The sequence below is a fragment of the Cherax quadricarinatus genome, chromosome 56 (genome assembly GCF_038502225.1).
Source record: "Cherax quadricarinatus isolate ZL_2023a chromosome 56, ASM3850222v1, whole genome shotgun sequence".
In the NCBI taxonomy this organism is placed as follows: domain Eukaryota; kingdom Metazoa; phylum Arthropoda; class Malacostraca; order Decapoda; family Parastacidae; genus Cherax; species Cherax quadricarinatus.
In genome coordinates, this window is record NC_091347.1 from 15301198 (window position 1) to 15322353 (window position 21156).

General features: G+C 40.5%; 1 protein-coding gene across 2 annotated transcripts in view; it reads right to left on the reverse strand.

Moving 5' to 3' along the window:
• Positions 1-360: 360 nt before the first annotated feature.
• The window catches only part of LOC128700676 (homeotic protein distal-less-like), a 293933-nt gene continuing 273137 nt past the window's right edge, over positions 361-21156 (reverse strand). For both annotated transcript variants that reach the window (XM_053793970.2, XM_053793969.2), the window contains one exon: positions 361-4773. In XM_053793970.2, the coding sequence (XP_053649945.1) occupies positions 4207-4773 (567 nt within the window). In that variant the 3' untranslated portion in view covers positions 361-4206. The remainder of the gene's footprint in view (positions 4774-21156) is intronic.

The window sequence follows — 21156 nt, forward strand, 5'->3', positions numbered from 1 at the left end:
ATAATGCTAATAAGGAAGTCTTAAGTTTTATATATATACACGTATGATTTTTTTTTTTGTCCGCGGATCCAGTCTCTGGACCTCAATGGTCAGAGGCGCGACTCTAACCACTGGGCTACGACTGCTGGCTTATGTTCTGCGCATGCTTAAGATTTTGCACATACGGTGAATGTATTTATTTAGGTATGTAAACGTGTATGATCACAGAGCATTACTAGTCCTTCATTATCATTTCTGCCTTTGAAATCAGCAACAAAAATTATTGCATTATCAGTAGCAGATTATCTCTGGAATCTTTCACTACAGTTTCCCTCTGAAACAAATAAAATAACCATCTGAGGGCATAAATAAAAAAAAATAATGGTTTTGCTTTCGTTTTTAATTCTTTCAACATTACATCATTTCTCACTAAGGAGACACCGAATGGCTTGAACAGACAGACATATTCACAGTAGAGTCAGTTTGGGTACTACGTTTAAAACTCTATGGTACCGTGGTGAGCATTACTGTCCTGAGAAACATCCTAACGAAATAATATAAGAAAAATATAAAATTACCGACAATAAAACGGGTATATAGACACTCGTGTAACGTTCTAAATATTATGTTAGGTTTAACACAGTTACCGGTGACTATACAGTCTTTTAAAAACGTTATATTAGGAACGTTATGTTTGTGTCCATTTACATAAATAATAATAATGTTTGAGGATAACAGCAATATTAATTATAATCGTGGTAGTACTAATACTGATATTATTATCGTCATTGTAATACTAACATCACTTATCAGCAATAATTTAATTTCCAGATTTAATAATAATGATGGAAAGAAAGAGAAAAAATCTAAGTGCTTGTAAAAAATACTCAGAATAACAAAAAAAAATAACACCAGTCTAACTTACCCACTTTCCTATATATTCGAAAAATAAACATTGTGTTACCCTAAAATCTCATATTTGCTAGTACAAGGGAAAAAAATTACACATGAACATATTAAAATAATACACACAACGTATTGCAATGACAATCTCAGAATAGCAACTCTTTTTTTTTTTTTTTTTTACGAGTTTCATTCACGATTGAAACAATTTCTATTAAATATTCCAGTTTGAAATCCAGTGTTCGCATTTTCTGGTTACGATACCGGTGCTCACATTGTCCGGTTTCGAAACCTGTGCTCACATTGTCCGTTTTCAAAACCGGTGCTGACATTGTCCGTTTTCAAAACCGGTGCTGACATTGTCCGGTTTCAAAACCGGTGCTGATATTGTCCGGTTTCAAAACCGGTGCTCATATTGTCCGGTTTCGAAGTCGGTGCTCACACTGTCCGGTTTCAAAACCGGTGTTCACATTTTCTGGTACAGACTCCGGCGTTCGGATTTTCCAGTTCCAGCACCGGTGTTCACCACAGGTACACACAGAGGTAAGAAAATAACATAAGGATGGGGCAACCAATATCCTTTCATACAGCATAACAGCATTGCCACCTTCGCCATGGTGAACAGCACAAGCCGTAGAGAACAGCGTCGTGGTGAACAGCACAAGCCGTATAGAACAGCGTCGTGGTGAACAGCACAAGCCGTAGAGAACAGCGTCGTGGTGAACAGCACAAGCCGTATAGAACAGCGTCGTGGTGAACAGCACAAGCCATACAAAACAGCATCTGTACAACAGCATGACCAATTGAACATGTTGAACAGTTCATTCTAACTCTACAGCATATCTCAGCGTTTGGTAATGTTAATGTACAAATTCCACTCAATGTTAAAACAAAAACATATAATTTCCTTTAAAAGAAAAATTTGCAGCAATCGTCGATAAAAAAAAAGCACAAATTTGCAATAAATATGAATCATTTAAATACATAAAAAAACATAATTACAAAGGAGTGGTGTATACCAGTATATTTAACATTATTAATCTTCTTAGAGTAACAGGGGTTTTAAGAAAATAATATCAGCTTTAGGCAAAGCTTAGACTGTTTTAAGATTTGTTCATGAATAAGGTACAACACTTACACACAATGTACACATAGTTTACATACATGTCAAAATGCAAACAGTCTCATTTGAAGGTAAACCACATTAGGAGAGAAAGGGCATATCAGGTCACGTAACGCTACGGTTGTAATAGTTTCTGTAATAAGAATAAAAGTCACAATACCGTGGGTAGAACAATTCATATTCTACGCACAAATCGGATTTGAAGTTAGAAGACTTCTTGAACCGTCCCAGATTTAATAATGGTCTTGGACGAACCGAAACGTAATGTAGTTTCATATTCAGTTTGTGGGTTAGCTGTGAAGTCTCTATAAGATTGACCAATAGCTTTCTTTGAGCTCAAGCGTCATGGGGAACTAATATGTTTCAGTATCCTAATGCAGGGTGTTACCAGGTATGGTCCTCGCTGTGAGAGGACTCCTTCCACTCCTGATATGTGTGTTCTGTGTGTGTGATCTGAGAGAATATAACACAGGTTTATATACGCCCAGAACCTAGGGAGAAACGCCATCGATAACCTAAAAAAAATAGTTATCTAAAGACACTCATTCAGACTCATTATATTGCCCAAAGTTACGAGTGCATTTGGTATTTATTTATTTATTTATTTATCATTTATTTATTTTAATTATGTGTTCACTTCTCCAGCGTTCTATGTCAACGTTGCTGTGGCTTACACCAACCAGTACCAAACGCTACGAATATGGGTCCTATGAAGCAGCAAGCACAGGGAGGAGAAAATAATGGAGAGGAGGGAGGTAAAGGGGACAATGGAGTGGAGGGATGGGGGTGGGAGAAGGTCTTTCCCATTTCACCAAGGACAAGTCAACGAGAGCTAAGGGAGGATCGAACCAATATGTCAACACTTATTTAAGTATCATGGAAACACAATATAAAGACAATTCGAGATCTAAGTGAAACGAAGAAGCCTACAGAAAGAGACTTATTTTGAATACTAAAATTTGCTTTTATCAAAATAAAAATGGGGAGAAAACGTTGCAAGATTCTGGACAAGAGAGCAGCTGGTTATTGTGTTTGTATTTTTCTTTTGTTGTTAATTGCTGATTCCGTTAGCTCTTGTTTAACATGTTTTGAGAAGGGGCCGTCTTTAGCTGGGAGCTAGTGTGTTCTGATGACCCTACCAGTAGCCGAGTTTGTCACTTACATAAGTGGGAGGGAGGGAGGGAGGGAGAAGGGGCATACGTGGGACAGTGAATCCAGTCATGTGCTCCTCCCCACCGAGAGACGTGTCATCATTGTTATCTGTGTGGAGATGTATTCCTCCAGAGACTTTAAAGCTCGACACTCTCCAACTCGGCACAGTTTGTTGACATCACTGTCAAAAGTTCTTGTAACTCGTCGATGCTCTAGAACACAGCAAATCTACGCTAAACGCTAAAAAAAAAAAACTCAGGTTTTGTACGAGCCACCATATACTGATATGCACATGCACACTTCACTAGTACAATGCACACCAGAGCACAGGTAATTTCCCTCGGCCACTTTCGACCGTATTCCCATTTAGAAGGGAACGTTACCAAATGATTGTCAATGTATCACACAGTTTTCTTTGTCTAGCACCCCATAATCGAGCAAACCCTGGCTCACAGCTCACGTCGAATCAACAGATTGTCTGCCACTGTTATCTGATTCAGAACAACTTATTTATCGTCACTTGAGTTCCGCAAGACACCTCGTCCATTTTAGAGCCCTTCACATGGGGAGAGGGTTAGGAGAGGGGAGGTAGAGAAGTGGCGAACAGCACCTGATAGAGTGTAGCAGAGGAGGAGCTGGTTGGTGTCTGGGTGATCATGGGTCAGCGCTCGGGTGTGTACAACTCTCCTGACAGTCCTGGGCTTGGCAAGTGTCTTAAGTACAACTGAATGGAATCTTTGGTAATGGTGACAGGTGAGACTCACACAGGCGTCACCTTTCAGCGAGACGATTGCGCACTACTCGCCGTTTCCGAGTAAACTTCCCGCATATCTCATGCTCGCGGATACAATGGAATAAAGTAACCGTCTTATTCACCTGACTGTCTCCGTGTACCGCCCTTCGACGTCAACTAGGAAAAGGTCGGCGGCGGGAAAGGGGCGACGGTGTCTTGGGAAGCTCTGGCTTCCTCAGAGCAGAAGGGGAATGTGGGGGACATTCCCAGTAGGGCAAGCAACAGTCTACAGCAGGTGGGTGGCGTGTGAGAGAACTTAAGTGAGCAAGTTGTGCTGATTTTCTGCTGCGTACCAGGAGTACATGTAGGGCACGGAGACGGGCGGCTTCATGTCCCCCCAGTGGTGAGCAGCGAGGCCGGGAGAGGAGGCAGAGGGCGGCAGGGAGGAGGGTAGGGGAGGCGGCAGGTGGTCACTGACGGACGTCGCCGCCTGGGACGACGGAGTGTGGCTAGACTGCTGCTGAGACGACTGCTGCGACGACTGTTGCGACTGCTGTTGTCCCTGTTGCTGCTGCGATTGTGAGGGCCCCGATGGTGAGGGCCCCTGGGACGAGGGCCCGTGTGGGGTGCTGGCTGTGCTCATGCTGGTGTATGGGTGAGAGGAAGGGGGGCTCTGGGCGGTGGGGGGCGCTGGGGAGATGCTCTGAGGGGTGGATGAGGGTAGAGGTTGCCCAAGAGGGGATGACCCCTCCAGCGGGGACCCGGCGAGGGGTGAACCCGGGGTGATGGGGGCCCCCATGGGCGTGCTGGGCCCACTGCCACTCTGCGCTGCCTTCATCAATTTCTTGTATTTACTTCGGCGGTTTTGAAACCAGATTTTGATCTGCGGAGAAGACAAAAAAAAAGCGATGTTAGAAAACAGTGTCTATAGATGACCATTTTACGTACATGTTGCTGGTAGTTAGGCTGTGTGGAGTGAGAGTGTGGGTGTGGGCGGGGCGGCGGCCACACATCAGCAGAGGCTGCACGCCCACTGTCAGGTCTGGTAGTGGCCCCACACGTCACGCCCATCAGATAACACGCCCACTCACCCCAGATGTATGAGAGGTAATTACATGGTTTTTCTTACCCACCCGACCACGGCCGCTCCGCTACGGCTCGCTCTGCCGCCCACACCCGCCCAGGCTGCCGCCTACACCTGCCCAGACCGCCGCCCACACCCACCCGTGTTGCCGCACACAGGTGCCCGTGCTGCCTCCTACACCCGTCCATACTGTCTCCCACATCCGCCCGTGCTGCCGCCCACACCCAACCCCGTTGCCTCTCATGCCCGTCTGTGCTCCCGCACACACCCATACTGCCGCCCACATCCCTCCCTTGCCACCCCGGGCAAGAGATGAAGATGAGTCAACTGCATTTTCTTGAACTGCAGGAAGGTATTAAATTCCCCGTGACTTGGCATAAGAGGCCTTTGGTTTTTTTTTTTTTAATCAAAATATCCGTCAGTTGGTTGATTGCTTAATGAGGTTAAAAGCCTATCGATTACACGAGGGCCATTAAAGCTGCACGTCACCTGTTCACACCAGTCAAGCTCAAGAAGAGGTATTAAGATACACACAGAGGCATCATACACTTCAGTGTACATATCCTGCCATCTGTCAGGGAAGAACAGCTCTTATGTTATTTGCTGGTGACGTGATGCTAGTAGGAACTGAGAATGTTGGAGGCTGGAGATCAGTTATAAAAAAGACGACGACCAATAGAGAGGGTTTCTTTAAGAAATATAATCCTAAAATTAAGAAAAAGATAGGTCCACTTATATGTAAATCATGTCGGCTTACTCTTAGTGACAAACAATTGTGTACCACTTTCTAACACTTTATTTGCCCTTTGGCTTTACGCAGGATACAAATTCGGGTGATCAATAATTATAGAGGTCAGAAGGCTACTAAATTATCTAGTATTAAAATCACTCGCGACATGTTCTGTCAACAGTTTAATACTTGTGTGGTAAATATCGTTACAGCTCGATTTTATAGGAAGGCTCCCTGGCCAAGCCTAGTCACGTGACTCCCTTTTGAACTATGCACGTAAGTCATCGGCCAGAGGTCTTTCTCTCAGACTTGTACATTAATATACAATACCGACAAGATTAAAAATTAAACGTGTGCAACATTTTGGTATCTTTATTGTAAACGTTTAGCCATCTAGTGGCTTTATCAATACAGATTCAATGTCATAATTGGAAGACAGTGAAACTGTATACAAAAAGGAGATAAGCATTCCCTCAGCCTTGGAGTTGAAGAGTACCGTACAATAAAGATACCCAGATGTTGAACATGTGTCTAATTTTCATCTTTCAGACTTGACCAGGCCTAGAAGACGGACAGTCTGGGCTCCGCCACGATTATCAGTACGCCTTTATAACAGTTAGCAGTTGTAGCCTTGCTAAAACACTTCTTCTATCGAACCTCTCAGGCAACTTGATAGATTGCAACCAGTTGCCTGGTCCTGACGAGCTGTATTCAATGGTTCTGAAGGAATGTGAGGAGGAACTTAGCGATCCATTAGCCAGTCTCTCCAGCAGATCAATACAAACAGGTATTTTACTGGATAATTGGAAAAAGGCAAAGGTGATATCCATTTACAAAGCGGAAGATAGATCCTTAACTTCTAATTACAAACCAATCACCCTAACTCAATTATACGAAAGTTGATGGAATCAGTAATAGCGGATGGAGTTTGAAGCCACCTTGAAAGATATAATTTGATCAATGAAGCTCAACACGGCTCCACAAAAGGGCGTGCTTGCCATACGAATTTGCTAACCTTTGTTACTATGGTGTTCGAGGCGGTATAATAAGATAAAGAATAGGATATTATGTACATGGACCAGTAAGGCGTTCAGAAGTACCACACAGGAGATTTATGAAGAAAGCACCACAGAATGAGAGAGAAATTCTCTTGGGTGGATTCATGTTTGACAGACAGGCATCAGTGTGTGCATAAATGAGAGGAATTAGAATGGAGACCTCCCCATTTCAAGTGGTTTTCCACAGGGGTCAGTATTGGGACCCTTCTTAACAACGTAAACGACGTAGATGAGGAAATAGAGACACATGTTTGTAGATGACACTATAATAGGCCGTCAGATAAATTCTGACGAGGACACTAGAAAGCTACAGGATGGCCAGGATAGGTTGATGCGGTTGGAGAAGTGGCAGATACAGTTCACTACAAATAAATGTAAGGTTCCAATCCTAGGAAGTGAAAATAACTATGGCATTTATAAGCTAAATAATGAAGAGCTAAGTCAAACTGATTCGAAGTTCTGGTTAGCAGAAGTTTAAAGCCAAGACAACAGTTCCTAAGTGTTCGCAATAAAGCTAATTGGATTCTTGACTTCATATCATGAATTATAAATAATAGTCCTAGAATAATTCAGTTTTATTACGCTGCTCAATTCTGGTCTCCATATTACAGAATAGATATAAATATATAGAGATATATAGATATATAGAGAAGGATGACGAAGTTGATACCAGGTATCAGAAACCTTTCCTTGGAGGACAGGATGAAGACATTGAATTTACACTCTACTGAAAGATGTAAAATTAGGAGGGGCATGAATAAAGCGTACAAACGGAAACAGGAATAAAGGAGGCATTAATAACTTGCAGTATCTAATCAAGACGGGACTCGCAGCGACTGATTCAAGTTGGACAAATTTAGATTCAGAAAGTAAAGAGGTAAGTACTAGTTTGAGGACAGAGTTGTAGATAATTGGAACAAACTCCAGGTAGCGTCATTATTGCGAGAACTTAAGGTATTTGTAGATACAGGTTGAATGGGTATAAGGGCTGGTGTGGCTGTGTATGAATTGAACCTGCCTGGACTAATAGGCCTACTTCCCATGTTCTTAAGATTTGGACAGGCTGCATCAAACAAGTGGCTACTAGAACTGGATCCAGACAAATGCAGGACTTTACAAATGAGAGAGAATGAAGGAAGACCATTTGAAGTGCAGTATACAAACTAACTGAAGAAACGTTACATAAAACAAGTAGGTTGTGAGTACCTAGACCGAACATATCACCACTTAGGTTAGGTAAGATTCGTAAGGAAACAGGACAAGCGTTTCCTAACGAAGGTCTTGGTCATACGATGATCAACCACTGGAGCTTTCGGTCATCTGACCGAGGCCTTCCACTGGCTTACCCATCCACCCATAAACCGCATAACATCAATAATGACAGTGAATCTTAGAGTTTTCCTCACAAACCTCCATAAAGAATCCTTCAAGAAACTACGTGTGCCGGACCTGTCTTAGAATATACAGCTCCAGCATGGATTATGGGAAATACGGGAATACGGGAAACTATAGCAACGACATAAGATAGCAAGAGGTTTCGATAAAGAAAACAGGGACGGACACATGGGGCAAAAGGACATAAATGGAAGCAAAGAATAGAGATAAACGAGAGAAATGTTAGGAAATACTTCCTCAGTTTAAGGGTAGAATACAAGAGAAGTGAAGTGAATATGGAGGTGGTAAACTACATACACCACATCAAGCAGGAGGCCAAAAACCGGTATATGCCCACCAATTTTAAGGTTAAGTTGCCGGGCCAGGAGGTATATCTCAACTTCCGCAAAGGCAACTCGATGAGAACAATTCGGTCAGCAAACGCACGCACACGCACACGCACACGCACACGCACGCGCGCGCGCGCGCACACACACACACACACACACACACACACACACACACACACACACACACACACACACACACACACACACACACACACACACACACACACACGGCATTTATACAGAAACAAACAGCTCTCGGTACATATACACACACCACTCGGTGTACTGAGAGTTTTAAGTCGACACAACACACTCACATCGAGCCCTCGCACCCCTAACATACTTCCTACAATCAATAATACCTTTTTACTCATAAAAGATAATTGCTAATTAGGTTACCTTAAAGCCTGCATCCATTATCTAACATTTAAAGGCAAATAACATGGCTTAGTTTGTCGTCACAGGCTGGACACGACAAAGTCACGTGACCCAGCGTGTTTCAACGACATAATTGCTCCACTTAATATCTCCGCCCCTTAAACGACCTCTCTAATTAGGCATTACTGGAATGCAAAATTGTATACACACCTGCGATTCCTGTCTCAGTTTATATGATAAATTTATTTAATGTGTTCATGTGCCTGCGCTTATATATTTAAAGTGTGTGTATAATGCTTGGAGGAAAGCTAGTGGTGGTGGTGGTTGTGGTGGTGTTGGTGGTGGTTGTTGGTGGTGGTTGTTGGTGGTGGTGGTGGTGTTGGTGGTGGTGTTGGTGGTGGTTGTGTTGGTGGTGGTAGTGGTTGTGTTGGTGGTGGTGTTGGTGGTGGTGTTGGTGGTGGTGGTGGTGTTGGTGGTGGTGTTGGTGGTGGTTGTGTTGTTGGTGGTTGTGTTGTTGGTGGTGGTTGTGTTGGTGGTGGTGGTTGTGTTGGTGGTGGTGGTGGTGGTGGTGGTGGTTGTGTTGGTGGTGGTTGTGTTGTTGGTGGTGGTGTTGGTGGTGTTGCATTGTTGGTGGTTGTGTTGGTGGTTGTGTTGGGGGTGTTGTATTGTTGGTGGTGTTGTATTGTTGGTGGTGTTGTATTGTTGGTGGTTGTGTTGTTGTTGGTGGTGGTGGTAGTAGTGATGGTGGTCGTGTTGGTTGTAGTGATGGTGGTCGTGTTGGTTGTAGTGGTGAGGATAGCTGTTATGGTGGTGGTGGTTATTGAGGTATCGGTGGTCGTGATGATGGTGGTGAGGATAGCTGTTATGGTGGTGGTGGTTATTGAGGTATTGGTGGTCGTGATGATGGTGGTGGCTGTAGTTACTGTGGTGGTGGCAATAGTGGCTGTATGTTGACGGATGTAGTTAGCGTGGTGGTAATGGTGATGGTTGTGTAGTGGTGATGGACGTAGTTATTGTGGTGGTGGTTGTAATACAGTGGTAATGGGGGTGTAACAGTAATAGTTGTGTGTAGCGGTTGCGACGGAAGAGGTTATGAAAGTGGTAATGAAGAGGGTGATAGTGTAGGTGGTGATAGTGATGGTGACAAAGTTAGACAGTGATGAATAAAAGAATAAAACTCATACGCAGCACATGTTACACTAGCGCCTTATTTATCAAATTGTCGTTACTATACCAGTGGTTCCTAATCTTTTTTTTTTTTTTGGTAGCGACCTAAAATTCTGAATAAATGGTTTAGAAAACCGATTAGTTGATGAGACATTTGTGTAACATTTGAGTATATTCTGGAAATGTTTCTCCAGCCAGTGGCTTCTTCAGTCTAATGCAAAGAATGTATTCAATCCATCAAGGCTGATGGACTGAACAATCTATTCCAGGCTGAGGGACTGATTCCCTCAAACTTCTCGTCTCCCACCATTGTTTGTATTGGACTGAAGAAGCCACTGGCTGGAGAAACGTTTCCGGAATGAAGATAATCAAATGTTACACAAGTCTCATTTATCAGCTAAAATCCTGTCGAGAATCTGCATGGCCACCCATATGTTCATAACCTTAATTTGCTTCATAAATGAAAGCATTATCTTGGTTTAAAAAAAAGGTGAGTGCCAAAAACAAAAGGTAAATGGTGATATTTTATTAATGTGGCTAATAAACATAAATCAAAATGAATATTGGTAAGACATATAACGCCTATTTGGTAGATGTATTGAGATATCGTGGGAGATATCAGTAATCAACAAGAACCCTGGCACTGCATGGTTTTAACCAGCTCCTCAAATCGGGGGGGTTTGGATGACAGGCTGCATCTTGTGTCATGTTCTGGTGGTAGACGATTTCTGTACTTTGTCTTCGAGACTGTGAAAGTCGTAACACAGAGAAGCAGCACGCCCAGGGTTTCACCTCTAAGAATCTGCTTTATTTTGTAAACTTTGAACCAGAATGAACACAGTGATTATTTTTGCATTTGAAATCGTAATGAGGTGCTTCGTCATTCTGAATCTCGAGGAGCTGCTCCTGTAGTTTGCTGATGTTCGCAATACCGTCAGGTAGGTCCTCAGGTTCAATGTTGAAGGTGTTTCTTACCCAGGCATAGTTCATCACAGTCTCGGGAATATATTGATCAAACTGTGATCATCTTGGCTATACGTTCCACAATGATGCTTTGGACCTGGACGAGCGAAAATATTTAGGCTAACAAAAGTGCACTCAAACATGGAATTGATGCATTTTTTTCTAGCCTCAGTTTTACTCTTCCACAATCTCAATTTCCCTTTGCATGTTGATAGTTTCACTGACATCCCAATCAACATCTGATCACAACCTCGCATTGAAATGTTCAAGGCGTTAATCTCGGCAAGAATTTTGGACCCATGGATGATTCTTTTCAAGCAAAAAAAAATCTCATTCTCGTTCAGGCTTTCAGGTAATCGTTGGAGCACCTTTCTATGTGACTGCCACCTAACCTCAGAGTGATACAACAGATGCACATCTTCCCAATCAAAATTAGAACTCATATAAGTGAAGATCCTGGAGTTAAGAGCCCCAGCGTTAGTGAAATTAACGACCTATACGACCCCGTCCATCACATTATGCAACTCGCATGACAACCTCTGAGAAACAGTGACAGTAAACAATCAGCACTCGCGGATTTTCTTCTTTCACTATAGCAGTGAAACCCTGATGTACTACTAACATTGCCGGTGTACCTTTACGACACTAAAATAATGATTACACTCAAGTCCTTCCTTGAAGAATGAGTCCACAGTCTTGAAAATATCTTCTCAGGAGACTAAACTTTCCACACATTTTTATGGCTGAAATTAACTAGTCTTAAATCACACAACATATTCTTAACTCGTTGACTAATTGTTTCATTTGACAGAGCTATTGGTTAAATTTTCTTTGCAGCAGCACTTCCACAAATTCCATTATCTTGAGGGCTGCTCATTTCACCAATTCCTTACTAGTGGTGTGTGGCTTTTTTATCCTCGAAATGTTCCAAGTTACGAGGTATGAAGCGAGTGTTAGTTGCTGCACAGTGTGAACAACAATGTTGATAGAAGCATTCAGTCTGTCGTGTCAGTTTTTGTTCTTTCCTTTCAATGGAACTCCGCTCTCTTTTCTCAAGTGCACTGTGCTTTCCCTCTAAGAATCTTCTAAGATTGCTCTACTTGAATGACCCAATTCTGGGTCACGACCCAGGGAATAAGAGCCGTGTTGTATAACATTAACATGAAAGAATATGATAGTGCTCGTACACAGGCATACAGCATCAGTGTTGACAACCCCAGAAGGTAACGTATTTCACTGTTCTATGTCTCTATAGGCAAAAGGGTGTTTCTAGAAATTTGTAATGCATAAATTTCGACTGTATATCATAATGTTAGCTATAGGCACATGACAAAGCTCTCACTTATACTCAAGTGTGAACTTCCGCCTCTTCACCTTTCCCTCCTTTCCTTATGTGCCCCTTTCTGAGTTGTCTTCCTACCCCTTGCCACCACCACCACCACCCACTTTTCCCATCCTCCACCTCTACCACAACCACTACCACCCTGCAGGAGAGGCGAGGTGGTGAACGGGCCCTGGAAAACCCCTCTCCTTGTATGTTTTCCTGTGCGTGTAATGATAGCTTGCAGAGCGGCTGAGACATGTGTAGATGAGCACTCCTGACGTCGCTCTCAGATGCCACCAGCAGATACACAACCAGAGAATTTATGACGTAAATCTAAGCAACAGAAAAAAAGAACAGTGCCAATGGCTTATCTTGTGGTATTATTACTGAGGAGGATATGGGTGCTGGTGCGTTATGAGAGCGAGCGAGCGAGAATGAATATGAGAATGAAAATGACTCAAGATCAGGGTCTCAGAACACAGACATTATGTAAGTCAACTGATCAAACTTATTGCCCTACTACTGGGTCCAATTAACCCTGTTCCCTGTGTGTACAGTACGTTGATTAATATTACATAAAATTCACACCTATAATACAAATATTACCCAGGTTCAGGATAACTGAGGTAAGCCAGGATAACAACTAGTGTCCCTAGCCTTAATCCTCTGAGTGTAATCTGAATTTTTGCTTAAGCAACTTCACTGAGTATTTAGTGAATTGCCGGAGCTCTGAACCTTATTGCTTAACTGATAAACCCTTTGAAAGGGATACATTGATGATCGTAAAAGGGCCCTTGACCTAAGGAATTGGAGCTATCGTCCCTTTCGTTGGATCAAACCCGTTTGTGCTATTTTCTTCAGGCGTTAAGTGACTCTTACTGTATAAGCGTTCCCTCTTTGTTTATAATTGTTAAATGGAGAGAGAACATGCATAAAAGTAAGTAAGAGACCTAATATTCTATAGTAAGTATATGTGCAGAGACAAAAACTAGCTTATTACATGGAGATGTGGAGAAGAATCCTTCCTCTGTCAGCCATGCGTGTCGTAAGCGGCGACTAAAATGTCGGGAGTAAGGGCCTAGTAACCCTTTCTCCTATATAAATTACTAAATGTAAAAAGAAGAAAAACTTTCATTTCTTCTTTTTCGGATCACCAGCCTTGGTGGGTGGCGGCCGGTGTGTGAAAACAAATACTGCTGTCTACTACCGTTCCCTCTGTTTGGACATGTAAATAAGACACATGTATAGTATTAGGATATTTACTGACGAGATATTTCGGTTTTGGGACCTTTCTGGATTCGGTCCCAAAACCGAAATGTCTCTTCGATAAATATTTTTGTACTACACGTGTCTTATTTACACACTTGTCGGTATTTTTTTTGCCATCTTGTGTCTGTCTAGATAGGCAGTATAGTAAATCAAAAGGCTCTCTCCTTTCCCTCCTCATCCTTTCATACTATCAGTATGAAACAAAGGTTATATCTGTTGATGATTCCGCTGCCCTCTCTCAGACCAGGAAAGGAAATATCACAGGAATAATTGTCAAGAAGTCAAGAACAAATGAAAATAAAGATAAGTGTATGGTAGAGGTACGCAAGTTTACCTGTCATCTTACATGTACATAAGAACATGGTATAAACCTTGGTAATAAATACCGACAAGTTGGTTTAGAAAGACACGTAAGCAAACACTGACATATTTATTAGAAAACGTTTCGGGCCTGGGACCTTGATCACTTCTAAGAACATAAGAATGTAGGAACACTGCAGAAGGCCTACTGGCCCATACGAGGCAGGTCCTTATCAAAACGACATCTACCTAAAGCTACTCAAGAAATAACTCCCGTACCCCTTGACACTAATCAAACCCAGCCCCTCCCACTCATATATTTGTCCAGTCTCTTCTTAACGTTACACACACATCAACAATCCTGCTAGAGTGAAAAAAAAAAAGTTTAACAGGTTTTCATTTCATTTACATGACAGGACGAGTGAAGAGAAACAACGTAATGAATAAAGTGCATGAAAACCTAACAGGAAATGATGATTTAGAAGAGTCTTCCCACTAATGCTACAACTACAAAACCTGCCATAACAACCACTATTGTTACTAATGTAACTAATTTAAATAAAAAATAATCTCTGTATAATATGCCCACACATTATTACGAATTAAATAGTGTGTGGACGGCTTTAATTTGCTACCAGGGATTATGTGCTACCACAGAGTGACACGTGAGGCAGACCTCCAGCAAGACGCACTATTCTGAGTCTTAAAGCCTCTTAACATGTGGAGTATAATCTAATTCTTGACATTAAACAGAGGACAACCACAACGGCCTAATTAAACCCCTTCCACCACTCGTATTATTCTTATTTATGTTCCAAGTTATACACATGGATACATTACTGGACTGATTCTGAGAAATATCAGACATTCTCTACCACAGTTGCCCCTGTTGAGGAAGGTTATGCTAGTTTATTCGTCAGGGGAGCAGGACAAGTGCGTCCTGACTAGGGTCTTAATTTAAATGACACCAAGCTTTGAAACCTGCATTTTGTATGCATAGTACTAGAAGAATCTGTGTGTTATATAAGTAGTTTAGAAAACTACAGATTGAAGAATGAGACACAAATGTTGCTCAAGTGTGCCATTCTTCAAGAACCTGTATGTTGGCCTTTGATATTTTGTGTAAAAATCGATGTTTATAAAGTGTTTGGCCAACCTTTTCTTAAAGGCATAAATTTTATTTTCACAGAATGGGCATAAATGATTTAAAAAACTTACCTTCAAGCCTGACAAAGTTAATTCAGTGTTTCAGAAAAACTCTTTTGGAGATAGAGCCCAGAACCTATACTTTTTTAAATGACGTAGAATGAAAATCAATGGTTGTGATACAAAAATGAAAAATAGGTATATAGAAAGAGTACATGGTACTAAGAATATCGTATCGTACCCAGACACAACTCGATACAGTGTATTCAAGTTGAATGAATTCAAATTTAGAAATCCTACAGAAAAACACTAGCGTAGAAATAGATCCGAAGACTGGGAATGGTAGGTGAGAGTCGAGTCTGCAAATTATTTTGCCTCCTATATCTTATGGTCTTAAACTTTCAATATTTTGTTGATAGAAAAACAATAAAGTACGGGGGTTTTTCTCACTATATTTGTGTGTTTTTTGTATCACAAGTTTTTACATGCAATTACAAAATAATTTATTGCGAAATAATTTGTTGTAAAATCCTGTTATTAGCCAGATATTCTGCTTTCCTCCAGATATTTCACGAAGTTGCCACCCACACGGGTTGCATTACGTTAACTTAACACTGATGTTAATATTTAGCTTCTGCAAATATTTTAATTTATCACGATGATAATATTGGTAATATTTAGTGTCGGTCAGAGAGAGATTAACATATATTTATATGACTCAGAACAATAAAAAGTTTTTCAAATGAGCTGATTTAGGTAACAGCTCTTAGCCTGTAAAAAAATTAGGACCCTGAACCTAACCTTGTAAAACCCTGTGTAAAAAAGGTTGCTAAAGGAGGGTTCAAGTGCAGGACAAACTGCATACTTGACACACAATCACAACTTGGCAATTAGACAATTACACCACGGCAATTTCAACTACGCTATTAAACCAAGGTAACTGCACCTAGACAACTCAATTACTACAACTAGGTAATGACTATTAGACAACAAGGCAATTACAACTGAACAACTGTGTAATTAAAATTAAACAACTAGGTGAATGCAACCAAGTAATTAAAATTATGTAGCTACAACACGGTAATAATACACAGGCAAACAATATAAAATTTGTGATGAATGGTTTGAAAAACCGACAAGTTGAAGATTGAGACACTTATGCAGCATATGGGAATCTTTATTCAGGAAACGTTTCGCCACACAGTGGCTTCATCAGTCCAATACAAAGAGGAAGGCGTAAGGAGAGGAGGAGAATGAGGTAATCAGTCCCTCAACCTGGAGTCGATGTGTTCAGTCCATCAATCTTGTAGAATGTACAGCATAGGGCCGTAGACGTGGCTTATATACTGTAGTGAGGTGACGTGAAGCAGATGGAGGCGGGGTCATAGTGGATGGTACCACTATGACCCCGCCTCCATCTGCTTCACGTCACCTCACTACAGTATATAAGCCACGTCTACGGCCCTATGCTGTACATTCTACAAGATTGATGGACTGAACACATCGACTCCAGGTTGAGGGACTGATTACCTCATTCTCCTCCTCTCCTTACGCCTTCCTCTTTGTATTGGACTGATGAAGCCACTGTGTGGCGAAACGTTTCCTGAATAAAGATTCCCATATGCTGCATAAGTGTCTCAATCTTCAATATAAAATTTAGAGATTAGCCAGTAGGCTGAATTATAAACTGTGGAACTGGCGTTCTGAAGCCTGAAGGAAATAAACACGTCTCTGGAAGGGAACAGATATTATCACAACATAGAAAATACTCCCCATCATAGACAAGATGGATATAGAAAGACATGTACACAAATATATATGTATATATGTCGTTCGGAATAGGTGAAACTGGTCAATTAGCAAGAACTCATTTAAAATTAAGTCCTTTCTAAAATTTTATACGTTTGAAGATTTATTTTTTTCATTTATGTTCATGTAAAAATTAATAATTTTATACCAAAAGAACCTTTAGAAAACTTACCTAACATTATTATAAACGCAATTAATTTAGCCTAATCCAGTAAATATATTTTAGAAAAGTTTACAATACTTTAATAAAAAACAAACACAATGAAATAAATTTTTATCGTTAGGTTCAGAATGATTTTTGCGAAATTATTACATACACAAATTTTAGCTTAACTTATTTGGCAAGAAGAGCGTTGCTATTAAAGACAAAACGCAAGTTTTGTATTATATATTCGGCAAATATATATATATATATTTGTCGTGCCGAATATGTAAAACTGGTCAATTAGCAAGAACTCATTTAAAATTAAGTACTTTCTAAAATTTTCTCTTATACGTTTAAAGATATATATTTTTTTTTCATTAATGTTAATGTAAAAATTTTTAATTTTGCTCCAAACGAATCTTAGAAAACTTACCTAACCTTTAATAACAAGAACAATTTATTTTAGCCTAACCCAACTAAATATATTTTAGATTTGTTTACAAAGGATATAACCAGGACAAAATCCAAGCACCACGAACCAGTCAATGCAGGAGTTTACACTATACCCTGTGGAGGCTGTGACAAGATTTACGTAGGTGAAACAGCCAGAAACCTCGACACCCGCCTCAATTTACGCATGTAGGAACGATAACTTGAACAACGCCTGTGTACAACACCGAAATTCCACCAATCATCTCATGAAATTCAGAGACGCCCAATTAGTGATCAAAGAAACTAATTTCCGCAGACGCAAGTGCCTCGAATCAGCACTGATCGCTGTTTCGAATACAATTAAACAAAACAACGGCAGCTTCACCATCTCCGAAGTCTTAGCAAGAATCCTCCTGAAAACAGTAAACCCTGCCATCACATAGTCTCTCCTGTTATACTACACAAAGCACAGAGAGTGAACACTGAAACAAGCTGCCTCATTCCACTATATTTGTCCAACCTATTTTTATGTTACCCAAGTAATAGCTTTTATATCCTTTTACTCATGTACGAATTAATTGCTCTACCATATTGTATTACTTTTGTCACTACCACTACTACTACTACTACTACTACTACCACTACCACTAGTGAACATCGAAATGGTACCTCACTAGTATTACACCTCACTCTGAGCTTTTATATACCCTCTGTGTCCATGTATTGTTTGTAATGGCTTGATAAAGCTCCTGGAGAGCGAAACGTTGCCACAATAAATGTCACATTAGTTGCACTTGTGTCCTTTTACTTTACAATAATTTAATACTAAACAAACACAGTGAAATATATTTTTTTCGTTAGGTTCAGAATGATTTTGGCGAAATTATTGGATACACAAATTTTCGCTTATCCTATATGGCAAGATGAGCTTTGCTATTTAAGCCAAGATCGCAAGTTCTGCCTATTCGGCACGACATTATATAATATATATATATATATATATTACACGCACACGCTAAGACTTACACATGTATACAGAGACATTCACAATCGGGTATATATATACACACCGATACAGACATTAACACGTACATATACACACATGTATAAACACATGAAAATAAACACACACCAACATGATCACATGTACAAAAATGAACAAATATTCGAGAGGACAAAAAAAAAATGACTTGCAGACTGAAGACAAATGAAGAGTAAACAAAGGCAAGACTCGGGAGATTTTGATAATAACAAGGAAGGTGCGGGAATATTCATGAGCACCAATCATATTACTCGGTGGAGCCTGAGAACCAATCAAAACACATTAAAAATCACTGGATACGATTGTAAAATCAGTCAGATGTAGTAAGACGGTAATTATAGCCGACAGGGAATAGATCGTCCGAGGCAGAGAGAGAGAGAGAGGGAGGGGGGGTACTCTCGTTAAAGGGGTATAATTAGGGGTATTTTTGACCCCTTGCGTGAACAGTAGGAGAGAAAAAGGGAGAAAAAAGTGAGGGGAGAGGTTGAAAGGAAATGATGTTCAGAAGGATATTAAAGGAGAAAGGGGTAAAGAAAGGGCGTAAAATGGAATAATTACTATTTTCATGAGGGAGCGGTAACCCCGATGGGGTCATACAGCCTCCTAGGAAACATTAGGAGATGAGATCTGATTCGAGGAAGAGGACACAAGCTCCGTCGCTAGCATCAAGACACTCCCTTGCAAGGGGTGTGAAGGGGAGAAGGGGGAAGGAGAGGGTAAGCTATAAAGGGGAAAAGGTGGGGATGAGGGGAAAGAGGTAGGGGTGGATGGGAGGGAGTATGATTCAGAGGGGAGGGTGAAAGGATGTGCAAGGGAGAAGAGGGGAAACGGATGTGGAAGGAAGAGAAGAGTGTGGAGGAGTGGAAAAAAATAGAGTGGAGAGGAAGAGGGTGTGAAAAAGGGAATAGTGTGTAGGTCGGGAAGTGGAAGAGTGTAGAGGTGTAGAGTTGGAAGGGTGTGAACGGGGGAGAGGGAGGCGGAAGAGAGGGTGGAGAGAGTGGACGAGGGAGGAAGTAGAAGAGAGGATGGAGAGAGTGGACGAGGGAGGAGGTAGAAGAGAGGATGGAGGTTGTTGATGGGGAACGGGGAGATAGAATGGAGGGTGTGGATGAGAATAAGGGGAATAGGAATGAATGAATGTAGTAATAATTGTAAGTGATGAATCATTCATGATTATTCCTGCCAGACCATGACTGTCGCTGTCTCTCTCTCTCTCTCTCTCTCTCTCTCTCTCTCTCTCTCTCTCTCTCTCTCTCCATAATCATAAACCTTTCCTCTCATTACCTCTCTTCCCACCACAAACAGGACTCTTGGCCTTTACACTTCCCACAAGCTCGTTCCTCTCATCATTGCAGAGCGTAAGTGTACATCAGAGAGGCTGTGTTTACAGCGCTGAGAACAGATGTGTGTGAGGCGACTAGAATGACCTCCAGCATCCAGCCACTGACACAATACCAGTCCAGTATTAGTGGGTTATTACCTATGCTAACAAGATGTGTGAAAGAGAGGGGTAAGTTGAGACAGAGACAAGAAAGGCTGGATGCAAAAATGGGAGGAGGGAGAGAGAGAGGATGAAATGAAGACAAAACAAAGGAAGGAAAGTAATGAAGAAAGAGAAGAAAAAGAGGCATATATTAATAATAAAGAATTCGTGAATGAACCTGTAATAAATCATAATTCTTACTTCTAAATTAAGTTACAATATAAAATAAATACATTAGGCATCTATATAAAACTGGCACAAGCTGCATATAAAAGCTTGAACATAACACAAATTACACCTAAAATATGTGAGTCACATAAAAGTTGGTTTTAATGGAGTCTAATGTCTGGTGACTGAGCTAGGGTCATTAAGGTTACAAGTAACCTTATCACCCCCAGACTAGGATACTTCAATCCCTAAGTTAGGGATTTAAATACAGTATAATTTCGTTGAGTGACATGCACGTCTAGGTTATATCAGTTATTTACATACCACTGCTAAAAATCTCTGTTCGTCACTAAGTAAATATTTCTATATACTTACGTAGAAAATCCAACAAGATCAACTAGAACATATTTTTGTTTCTGGAAAACAAATGTTTATTGTTTTGTGAATATTGAACTACATTTCAATGTTGTGTGTTAAACATTATCAAAAATTTTCACCTTGAAATTTAACCCTTCAATGAGGGAATCTTGATACAAGAAATTAAACTGTCTCTTCCTTGGATCAAAAGCATATAATAGTCCTTGAATGTATCCCGAGAATATGATAGTTTATCGTAAAATTTATTCAATATTGAGTTTAGCTGAAAGAAGAAACCGACCCTAAACTAACATTTCAAACACCAAAAAAAAAAAAAAAAAAGTAGAATTTGCACAAAATGATACTGCAAAAATAAATTAATAATGTAAAACATTATATATATATATATATATATATATATATATATATATATATATATATATATATATATATATATATATATATACAGTGTGTGGGGGTGCCGAATAGATAAAATTGGTCAATTAGCAAGAGTTCATTTAAAATTAAGTCCTTTCTAAAATTTTCGCTTATATGTTGAAAGATATATTTTTTCATTAATGTTAATGTAAAAATTAATAATTTTGTACCAAAAGAATCTTAGAAAACTTGCCTAACCTTATTATAAGAAGCGCAATTTAATTTAGCCTAATCCAACTAAATATATTT